We start from the raw sequence: 12,316 nt of genomic DNA, 5'->3' as shown, positions 1-12,316 counted from the left end.
CCCACTTCAAGCCATCCTTCAGGTAAGTGGCCACGTCAGCAGGACTTTCTTATCTATCAATATTATAAATGATGATTAACCCCTGCAAAGTGTCTACTACAAAGGCCCTGAGAGCTGAACACTGATCTGCTTGGCATTGCTTTAGAGGTACAGATGAAGATGATCGGTGTTAAAATTATTCTACCCCTTCCTATAAAAGTTATCAGGAAAGGCTACTTTAGTCTGTAATCAAGTGACCCGTTATCCAGTGTCTCCAGATTCTGAAAAGCTATTTATGCAAAGGAATATTTACCACCATCTTTGGGGGGACTGTATCACAGACTTACATGCCAGAAGGCATCTGAGTCTTTGGTTTGTGTTCAAGTTAACAATAGCTCCAACAGTTAAGGCTGCATGTAGTTTATGGAAAGGGGCATATGTCCAGAGTTAAAGAAGCATATGGTTAATAGAGAAGAGAGGAAAACTTGCCTTTGGAAGCAGCTTTGCTTGGGTTATTTACCAACAAACCAAAGGTCCTTCATGCAGCCCCAGAGCATACTTCCCCTCCCACAGGCTGGAAAAGAATGCCGAAAGAGTCAATAAAACCAGGGTCACACTGAGCAAGAGACCTTCTCCCCAAGAAAGATGATAATCAAATTATAGCAAATTTCAGAAAGTCTTCTCTCTTTTCTTAATCGAGAACAAAACCAGACTCCTTCTTAAAATGCACTATTAGGAACCGTAACTGTTCCTAAAAGTGCCAGATAGATTTTCATCCATGCAATATTAAAACTAACAAGCGTCTTTTCAATTTCTTTTAATGATGAGGTATGCAATAAAAATGCAGCAGTGCTTCGTTTAGGCAAAGGAGCTGGAGCAAAAAGTACCAAAATAAATAAATAATAAACTTACATGGGCCACTTACCAAAAATAAAAGCATTTAATTCAACTTTTTACAGGAGGCACACGCAGCATTCTGAAAGCAAAAAAAATTCTCATAATGCAAACCTCTACTTAAAAATCACTGCCAGGGGCTGGAACCAGGGCAGGGTGTTATTTCTTTTCCAATTTATTTTTTAATGTTTGGATATTAATGACATCAACTGCCATATCGTATATACAATAAGGCAGCTTGGTATAATAAAAGAAGTTAGAAAACCTAAGGACCAGACTTGCCTCCAGTGCTTTATTGGTGTGTGACCCTGAGTAACTTATAAAATATACCAGATTGTCAGTTGCCTCACTTAACAGGCAGACAATAAAACTTGCTCTGCTTACTTGCCAGTTATTTCCTGAGGGTTAAACAAAATATGATAAGGATCTTTATAAATTATGGCATTTATGAATGCCAGGTACCAGCACTAATTTCCTCATTATCTGTTTAATAATTGTGCAAAGCAGGACGGTGGGATGTAAGTGGGTTGGGAGGTAGTGGCTGAGTTTCCAAGGCTGATTCTATTGCTGCATCAGTTGAACTTCAGGCAAAGTCACAGAATTTCTCTGGGCTGCTGCTTCCCCTTATATAAAATAAGCCATCACCAATCTACCCCACCCAACTTCTCACAGATTCCTAGGCGAAAAGATGGGATTATACAGAAAAAACTGTAAGGGAACAAACCGCTATGCACATTCACCAAGAGCCAGGCTAGATGTCTTGGGAGCAAATAATTGCTGCTTCACAACCAGAAAGAGGATCCAAGTTAATGACCTATAATTTAACTGGCCATCTCTTTCACCTACTTTTTAAATGTCTCTTGGATCAGGCCCATAAACAACATTTACAAAGTATGCCTACTTGAAATTTGCGTAGAAAATATCAATCTCTTCTCTACTTGGTTTGCTACAATGACTTGAGATTCTTGAATCTTCCCAAGAAATCCATGTGCTGTTTCTCCATGAGCAATGTTTACTAAAAATGATCAGGCAAATTCTCCTAGGATGACTATTGGCATCTTAAACCCACTTCCTGTTTTCTTTCTGTATGGCCAGTGTACTAAGACTGGATTATACAGTTTTCAAAGGCTGAAAAAAATCAAAAGAAGAGGAATGTTTCATGACACATGAAAAGTATGTAAAGTTCAAATTTCTGTGTCCATGAATAAAGTCTTATGGGAACCCAGCCAGGGTTATTCATTTTCATATTGTCTATGGCTGCTTTCTCCTTATAAGAGCAGAGTTGGGTATGACAGAGACCAAAGCGCCCTTGCAAATTCTAAAATATTTACTAGCTAGTCCTTTCCAGAAAAAGTGTGCCATCCCCTGATTTAGCCAGCTTGGGGACACCCATCAGTGAACTGATGAAGCACACCTGAGACATACATACCAACAATAAAGCAGCACCATTTAACACACTAGTACTGAGTTTTCCGAATCTTAAGGTGGGTACTAATATCATCCTTCATTTACAGATGAAGGAAACTTGCTTAGAAAAATGAAGGTCCCCAAAGTCACAAGTCAGTGAGTTGGCAATCAAATTAGTTCCCTATAATTCTAAACCTGACCATTTATACGGTGAGGAAAGGTAGATTTTGGCCTTTCTCATAAGCTTAAAGAGAGAAAACATTTCCTGAATGTTTCCTCTCTCAGTGTTAAATAATGAATTTTAAATATACAATCTGAGATGGGTGTGACTAAAGATCAGTCTCCTTATCCAGCTTGAGGTGTGTCTGCTGTTGTTTGAGTTCTGTTCTTTTCAAAACAATCACAAAACAAATAAGTACATATTGGTCAAACGTGTCACACTCTCCCAGCAGTTGAAGATGACAGAGGCCATTTCCCACATCAAGCTACTCAATGTGCCTTTTTTAAATACAAGAGAAGGTACCTTCTGCTGAACCAGATATAATCCACAATGATCTGTTTTTGAAGGCAGGACAACCCAGACTGGCATGTATCAATATTTTTGTTAACAAGGGTAGAGGTACAAGCATTCAGTCTTGAGATTTCCTGTTCTCACCACATTAGGAATCTCCTGACCAAAAGGCAAAAGCGGGGACTTCTCTGGTGGCCCAGTGGCTAAGACAACATGCTCCCCCAGTGCAAGAAGTCTAGGTTCGATCCCTGGTCAGGGAACTAGATCCCATATCTAAGAGTTCACATACTACAACTAAAGATCCTGCATGCTGCAACTAAGACCTGGCATAACCAAATAAATAAATAAAAATAAATAGCTTGGCAAGTTTAGCCAGGGTTCCGAGAAAGTGTTTTTGCAACCTGTGTGAAGAATTGCATCCAGGAGGTTTAGGGCTGACCGAGTCAACACAAAGAATGCAAACTGGTCAAGATCAGCCATCACCCACACTGGATGTATATGGATGCACCCACATCTAAGTCTCCATCCGTGGGTCAGGGCTGGTGAAGTGGACCAATGAACAGTTAAGTCAGTGTCGGGGGAGGCTACTGAATAGGAAAGGGAGTTTCTTTAGCTGTTAGATGTGGACACATCCATCAGGCAGACGTTCTTGAAGGAGGTTTGGACAAGATCTGGTTTGAGAAAGTCTTAGCTCAGTCTCCTCTGCACTTCAAACTTTCAAAGATGCTGGTCAAGCTCCCCCAAACCCCTCAGGGATACATTCAACTTAACAGCACAGTATTAATCATGACTCTGAGACTCCAAAACCTTGCACCTTGGGTTTAAAGGCACCTGTGTGGTTTTTGTTTATTTCTTTTTGCACTTTTCTTTCTTTTTTAATTCACATCTTGCTGACACAAGTGGAAATTCCGATTTCTTGGCAGAAAAACCTGACGTTTCCTGCCAAGCCATTCAGATAAAAATTCTTCCATCCTCCTTTCATGGCTGGGTCCAGCTCTACTAAAGCCCTCAAGAAGAGTTGGAGGAAACAGCAACCAAGACACATAATCCAGGCATTTTTATTGTGCTTGACAATTTTATTAATTCTATTGGGTCTCTTTAGTCTATTCTATCATTTGTAAGGAAAGGAAAAAAATTCTAGTATGATCCAGCTAGCAAATGTAACATCCCGTCCCTATAAAGTGAACGCATCTCACAGTTCATTCAACAGAATGTTAGCAACCACTGCAACTTCAAGCCAGGGAGAAGCGGCCTCTCCTGGGCTCTCAAGCAGCCAGCCTCACAGAGCAAGGAAAGTCATTTTTATTTGTCTTCCTTCCTATGCATTATTGGCTCTGGACTTCTAGGGAGGCATGGTCCATAAAAGGAAGAAGGAAGCACTTTTTTTTTAACATTTTCAAACTAATCTTCAAAGTTACATCACCAATCTATCCAATAACACCAGTATTCACAAATTTCAGATCTGCCATCCAAACACTGATTCTATGCAATACTGACCTCTTTCTATAAGAGGGGGCCATAGTCTTCCTCGCCAAGGGCTTCATAAATTACTCTGAATAAAACCAAACAGGTATGTATCTCTGTGCACTTGCCTGTCCTCTCATTGTGCTCCTTGTCTCCCCAGACTAGAGTGCTCCACCAGCTCAGCCTTCACTGTCACACCCCTCCCAGTGCCAGCAAGGAGTGTGCATCCTCATCACCAGCTTGCCTTTGCCAGGTAACTGCCTCTTTCTGATTCAAATTTTCTCTAACAATATCTTTGTTGGACCCAATACCACCTCCATCCAATACACCATCTCTCTTCTGTATCTGTCATACCACTGAGCAAATTCTAAACTCTCCTGACTCCAGTGCCTCTCCTCTCTTTTTTTTTTTTCTTTGATGTGGACCATTTTTAAAATCTTTAATTTGTTACAGTATTGCTTCTGTTGTGTGTGTGTTCTGGTTTTTTGGCCATGAGGCATGTATCTTAGCTCCCAGACCAGGGATCGAACCCACATCCCCTGCACTGGAAGGCGAAGTCTTAACCACTGGACTTCCAGGGAAGTCTCCTCGGTGTCTCTTTTTCTTGACCTTCTATGGTTTGCATTTGACTCCTGAATTGTCTGTAAGGTTTCCAAGAACTGTCCTTTGGCCAATTTAATAGCTTCCTCTCTGCACTGATGCTTCAACACTATCTTCCACTCACTCTTTCAAGCAAACTTTGTGTACCTGTCTTTTTCTATTCTTTAAGTTTGAATGTGAACCAATTTTCAAAACAGAAACAGATTCACAAACACAGAAAATAAATTTATGGTTACCAAATGGGAAAGGAGAGGAGGATACATTAGGAGCTTGGAATTAACAGATACATAGTACTATAAATAAAACAGATAAAAAAAGAAGGACCAGTACGGAGCATAAGAAATTATATTCAATATCTTACAATAATCTATAATGGAAAAGAATCTGAAAAAGTAATTAAAACTTATTCAACATAATAATAAGGAATACACAGAACAACTGTACAAAAAAGATCTTCATGACCAAGATAATGATGATGGTGTGATCATTCACCTAGAGCCGGGGATCCTGGAATGTGAAGTCAAGTGGGCCTTAGAAAGCATCACTACAAACAAAGCTAGTGGAGGTGATGGAATTCCAGTTGAGCTCTTTCAAATCCTGAAAAATGATGCTGTGAAAGTGCTGCACTCAATATGCCAGCAAATTTGGAAAACTCAGCAGTGGCCACAGGACTGGAAAAGATCACTTTTCATTCCAATCCCAAAGCAAGGCAATGCCAAAGAATGCTCAAACTACCGCACAATTTCACTCATCTCACACGCTAGTAAAGTAATGCTCAAAATTCTCCAAGCCAGGCTTCAGCAATATGTGAACTGTGAACTTCCAGATGTTCAAGCTGCTTTTAGAAAAATCAGAGATCAAATTCCCAACATTCGTTGGATCATGGGAAAAGCAAGAGAGTTCCAGGAAAACATCTATTTCTGCTTTATTGACTATGCCAAAGCCTTTGACTGTGTGGACCACAATAAACTGTGGAAAATTCTGAAAGAGATGGGAATATCAGACCACCTGACCTGCCTCTTGAGAAACCTGTATTCAGGTCAGGAAGCAACATTTAGAACTGGACATGGAACAACAGACTGGTTCCAAGTAGGAAAAGGAGTATGTCAGGGCTGTATATTGTCACCCTACTTATTCAACTTCTATGCAGAGTACATCATGAGAAACGCTGGGCTGGAAGCAGCACAAGCTGGAATCAAGATTGCTGGGAGAAATATCAATAACCTCAGATATGCAGATGACACCACCCTTATGGCAGAAAGTGAAGAGGAACTCAAAAGCCTCTTGATGAAAGTGAAAGTAGAGAGTGAAAAAGTTGGCTTAAAGCTCAACATTCAGAAAATGAAGATCATGGCATCTGGTCCCATCACTTCATGGGAAATAGATGGGGAAACGGTGGAAACGGTGTCAGACTTTATTTTTTGGGCTCCAAAATCACTGCAGATAGTGACTGCAGCCATGAAATTTAAAGACGCTTACTCCTTGGAAGGAAAGTTATGACCAACCTAGATAGCATATTCAAAAGCAGAGACATTACTTTGCCAACAAAGGTTCATCTAGTCAAGGCTATGGTTTTTCCTGTGGTCATGTATGGATGTGAGAGTTGGACTGTGAAGAAAGCTGAGTGCTGAAGAATTGATGCTTTTGAACTGTGGTGCTGGAGAAGACTCTTGAGAGTCCCTTGGACTGCAAGGAGATCCAACCAATCCATTCTAGAGGAGATCAGCCCTGTGATTACTCTGGAAGGAATGATGCTGAAGCCGAAACTCCAGTACTTTGGCCACCTCATGCGAAGAGTCGACTCACTGGAAAAGACCCTGAATCTGGGAGGGATTGGGGGAAGGAGGAGAAGGGGATGACAGAGGATGAGATGGCTGGATGGCATCAGTGACTCGATGGACGTGAGTCTGGGTGAACGCCAGTTGGTGATGGACAGGGAGGCCTGGCGTGCTGCGATTCATGGGGTCACAGGGAGTCGGACACGACTGAGCGATTGAACTGAACTGAACTGAACTGACGCTTGAAACCAACACAATATTGTAAAATCAACTATACTTCAAATAAATAAATAAATTTGAATGACTCCAAAATGTGAATATACCAGAACTTTGTAAATTCATTTAATGGGCCTACCTGGATGAACCTGAAATTCATTGTGAGGTGAAACATCAAAGTACATGTAAAAAGGTAAGTTCTAATTGAAAAGGATAAAGAGAAAATAATCACTAAAAAATCCTATACATACACTAACACTACAAAGTTTTGAAAAGTGGTGTTTTAATATGGTTATACACTTCTGTGTTACAATGCGTTTAAGAAATCCAAAAATGGTTTAGATTGTGCAATGAAACTCTACATTCTAGAAGCAGTTTTATTAGTGCAAGAAAGCAATAATGAAATGATGAAGGAATTAAAACTTATTCACAGACTGCAATTTCTTGAAGATATAGTAAATCAGTAGAAAATCTTTGGTTTTAGCACAACCCTACTATAAGAAACCACAGAAACCACCAAAAGTTTTCATAAAATACTTGTTCATCCAATTTGAACTATCTTGCTATGTGTTCTATTTGAAGGTTTTATAAGTTAAAATAATTTGCAAAAGTATCAAGAATTTCATGGGGGCTAGGAGGACTTTTATTTAATTACTTTTAAAAATATCCCCTCAGAAATACATATTCCTAAAACACAAATACGGAATCATTTTTCCACATAAACCCTGGAAAATGAGAAAGCAGAGGTCATGAAATAGGTTAATTTCAATGACCAGGTCATGAAGATATAAAATGTTTCCTATATGATGCTATACAATGCTAATAAAATGCTATACAATGTATCATGTCATTAAATCAAAACACACTGCTAGTATATGATGGGGGTGGGGTGGAGTGGAGAAGGGGGCAGGAGGCGGAGGGGATGGTCTCCTTCCCTACTTATGCCAGGCCTAGGCCTAGGCTCATTGAAATCTAGTTACTGGTGATGCCAAGTTTTGAACTTCTTTTGCGTTCTGCCCAGCTGACTGTAGGGAAAAACACCTAAAAGGCTACTTGAGAACAAGTAGATTCCGCAAAATTACTGAGCAGCGTAACATTCTGAAAAACTCAATCAAAAAAGGAAAACCCAGTCTTATAAAGAAACTTCAAACCATAGGAGAAAATACAAAGAACTAGGAAATAAACTTTGTGAATCCTAAAATTGCATATGAAAAGAAAGTGAAGTTTCTCAGTTGTATCTGACTCCTTGCAACCCCGTGGACTGTAGCCTACCAGGCTCCTCTGTCCATGGGATTTTCCAGGCAAGAGTACTGGAGTGGGTTGCTATTTCCTTCTTCAGAGGATCTTCCTGACGCAGGGATCGAACCCGGGTCTCCTGCATTGTAGGCAGATGCTTTACCATCTGAGCCACCAGGGAAGTCACCATATTCAATTTTAATTTCAAAAGTGCAAAAGCAAACTTTTCAGGGATTTCTGAAAACTGAAGCAATGTTAAAAGTCCTGGTAATCCTCACTCCAATCCTTAAAAATCTTCTAGAAATACCTGTCGCTTCTCTGCTCACAAACCTTGCAGGAAATTCAAGTTTCTACACAACCAACCCCAAACTTCCTGGGCTCCGAGTGAGAAGAAACCACCTTCAGGCCTCTCCTTGCCCATCCTCTGAGGCTGTTCCAGTCTCCACCCAATGTCTATAGGGCATTTCTCACCCTTTTCTATGATAAGCTATTTACTTGCATGTCTCTAGCACTATAAGATAAGTTCCTTGAGAGCAGCGGCTGAATCTTGTTAACTGTTGTATCTCTTCAGCCTAGTATACCGCAGGCACTAGAGCATCATTCTAGGGAGGAATAAATAATTGAATAAATGGGGTGGGACTTGCAGGTAGCATCTTATAATGATGTTGTTTCCAGGGCTGGCAGTAGCAGCATCTTTCTGATTAGAATCAAGCCCCAGGGGAAAGGACATTGGGGTGTCCATGTGGGCTCTGACAACAGGATCTCAAGAAACAAGATGCCCAAAGTGAAAACACAGCTCCAAATCAGGGTGGGGTGACAAACGGGCATGAACAACAGAGGGGAGTCACCTATGGCAGCCTTTGGCCAGGCATTGGCTCTGATTTTTAAGCCCCCGTTTACTGTTGCTGGCCTTCCCTGGTAGCTCAAATGGTAAAGAATCTGCCTGCAATGCAGGAGACCTGTGTTCATTCCCTGGGTTGGGAAGATCCCCTGGAGAAGGGAACAGCAACCCACCCCAGAATTCTTGCCTGAAAAATCCCATGGACAGAGGAGGCTGGTGGGTTACAGTTCATGGGGTCGGAAAGGGTCAGACACAACTAACTTTCAATTTCACTTTTTTTTTTTAACTGTTGCTAGATTATCAATTAAGAATATTATCTTGCTATTCATCAATTTAAGGATAGTATCCTTGAGTGGCAGATAAAACATTGAGGACACTAAAGCAAGGAGAATGAAAATAAGCAAACAGACAAAGGGCAAGAAAAGCCAGGCATGAACTATCCTATCATAGACTTGGTTGAGATTTTTGACGCATTCAATCTTCATTTCAAGGGAGTTGAACATTTCTGTGGAGATGAACATTTAGTCACATAGATAAGAGAGATACAAAGTGATTCATAGTTTATAGAGATACCAATAAAATTGGAGACACCAACAAACATTTGGCCCACCTTGAGACAATGAGTCACCAGGTTAGACAGGTTTTGGAAAGTATTGATGACTGTACATAAAATCGATGCGTTGAAGAATAACAAAAACAAATTAAGAATTTAACCTCTCTCAGGAATTCCTTGGCAGTTCAGTGGTAAGGATGCTGCGCTTCCACTGCTGGGGGCACGGGTTCGATCCCTGGTCAGGGAACTAAGATTCTGCATGCCAAGCGGCATGGCCAAGATGTAAACAAAAATAATAATAAAGAAATTGAACAATGGTTTAAAAAAAATTTAACCTTTCTCCATACATTCAGATAAATAAAAGGAGGGAGAGAGACAGCAAGTGAAGGGTGGTGGAAATAAAGTAACTCTGCCAATTCCTTAAAAGGATAGGCCATTTTTATGTAGCACATGGATTTTTTTTTTTTTTTTTTTTAATTCTCAGCCTTTCATCTTACTCTGGTAGGACTGCATTTGCCACAGGCTGATAAGTGAATATGGCAGAACTTCAAAACTCATGTCAGCCAAAGAATCTAGAGAGAGGAAAAAAAAAAAAAAAATCAGACATAGAGCTGGTAAAACGCAGCTATAAATTTTTTTAATGCCTTTTATTTAATTCTACCAGAAGATCACACAGCAGTGTGATCTTGATTTGGGACACCTCAACCTCAACTCATGCATGCACATGGCCTTGCCCCAAAGATGTGGTTTTCATTAAACTAGTAAACCAAGAAAGGTTGCTTGTAAGACCAATACATTAAAAAACTCTTTCCTCTTCAGACAATTTGAACCTTCCATTTACTAGAATGAGTCAAGAACTGATGAAGAAGAAAATAACAGGATGGAAAATGTAACGCTTCACAGAGAGATGAGAGCCCAGGCTGAAGCCAACAGTCATCCACAATTTACATCAGTATCTTGTTAACAGAACTTCATCACTCGCATCCTTACTAAAAGGGTGACTACAAGAAAAGACAAAACAGAAAAACATTCATTTCAAGTCCGTGCTGTTCTGTACTTGGCCTAAGAGAGGTAGGTGGAGAAGACAAAAGAAGGATGTAGACACATGAAAGTTTGTTAAAATGCCAGCTGTACTCCTGACACCAAGTGTGCTGAAACACAGGTACTAGAATATACACAGAAGCACCATTTGTAACCAAACATTCAAAACTGCCAGTGCCCATCAGCGGTAGGAAGGATTCATAAACTGTGGCACATTCACCACAAAACAAGGTGAATGAACTACACGACATGTGAATGAATCCTGTAAATACAATATAGAGCAAGAAAGGAGAAGCCAAGTAATAAATCTGTAAAGTACAAAAACAGCTACAACTAGTCCATGCTGATAAGTCAGATATGCAGGCTCTAAGATGCTGGTGACCATCTGTTTCAAGGGCTTGGTGCCGGTTTCACACATACGTTTGGTTTGTGAAAATCACTGAACTGTATAATTTATGATATGAGCACTTTTCTACATGCATATTTCTTTTAGGAAAATGTGTTTAAGCATCAGTTCTAAAAACTTCCAGACAGTTCCTAAATGTTCTCTTCTTCAGGTTTGTCTCTTGCACGCCCATTCACAAGTGCTCTTACCTTTCTTAAATATGAAACTTGCAGCTGTGTATTTTATGTAACCTAATGCAAATGTATTCAAATGTCTGCCAGATATTAAAAAACATTACTCGAGAACAGTATGGAGGTTCTTTAAAAAACTAAAAATAGAGTTACCTATATGATTCTGCAATCCCATTCCTGGGCATATATCCAGAGAAAACCATAATTCAAAGATACAGGCACCCCAGTGTTCACTGTAGCACCATTTACAATAGCCAAGACATGGAAGCAACCTAAATGTCCATCAACAGTGGAATAGGTAAAGAAGATGATATAGATACATAGACAAATGGAATACTACTCAGCCATAAAAATGAAATAATGTCATTTGCAAAGTGGATGGACCTAGAGATTATCATATTAAATTATTCAGAGGAAGACAAATATCATATGATACTACATATGGAATCTAAAAAAATGATACAAACGAACTTATTTACAAAACAGAAATAGACTCACAAACAGAAATCAAACTTACAGCTACAAAAGGGGATAGCAGAGTGGGGGAAATAAATTAGGAGTCAGGGAATTAACTTATACACACTACTATATATAAACTAGGCAAACAAGATCCTACCATACAGCATAGGGAATTATACTCAGTATCTTAGAATGACCTATAATGGAAAAGAATCTGAAAAAATATTTGTGTGTCTGTGTGTGTGTGTATAATTGAACCACCTTGCTGTATACTTGAAACACACTATGGTAAATTAACTAAATTTCAATTTAAAAAATTTTAATGTTACTCTATAACAAAAAGAACTCCCAAAATTTGGGGGAGGTGAGTGTGGAACTGACATGCAGAGCCAATTCACTGAAGAAGAGATTTAAGTGTGCAATTAGAAAATGAAAACTAGTTTTTTATTTCATTATATAATGAAAAAAGTAAAAATTGAAATATAGTAGTGCTTTGTAGTTTTGCCTTGACATCAAATCAGGAAGTGTTCGTAAAGGCTGAGTAAAACATTATTATTGGTGTGTAAAAGTAGTACATGTTGCATACCCACATCTCTACATCAGTGTGGTGCCCTGTGACACATCTTAAATATATATACCACTTTACCAAATCCTGCTCTTGCTGGATGCGTACCCAAAGGAGTAATTTAGGTTCCAGGCAAAGACTTAGTTAGCTACAAAGATGTTCACTGAAACATGATTTATAAGACAAGGGGCTTCCC

General features: G+C 39.6%; 1 protein-coding gene across 4 annotated transcripts in view; it reads right to left on the bottom strand.

Moving 5' to 3' along the window:
• Positions 1-12,316, bottom strand: part of GLI3 (GLI family zinc finger 3) — a 318,180-nt gene that overhangs the window by 227,063 nt on the left and 78,801 nt on the right. For 3 of the 4 annotated variants that reach the window (XM_059885923.1, XM_059885922.1, XM_059885924.1), the window contains exon 3: positions 9,977-10,051. The exons of the other annotated variant lie outside the window; for it this stretch is intronic. In XM_059885923.1, the coding sequence (XP_059741906.1) occupies positions 9,977-10,051 (75 nt within the window). The remainder of the gene's footprint in view (positions 1-9,976; positions 10,052-12,316) is intronic. 4 annotated transcript variants of the gene reach the window in all.

This window comes from Bos taurus, chromosome 4, assembly GCF_002263795.3.
Source record: "Bos taurus isolate L1 Dominette 01449 registration number 42190680 breed Hereford chromosome 4, ARS-UCD2.0, whole genome shotgun sequence".
Taxonomy (NCBI): domain Eukaryota; kingdom Metazoa; phylum Chordata; class Mammalia; order Artiodactyla; family Bovidae; genus Bos; species Bos taurus.
Note: the sequence above shows the minus strand (reverse complement) of the source record. Positions and strands in the feature narration are given on the sequence as shown.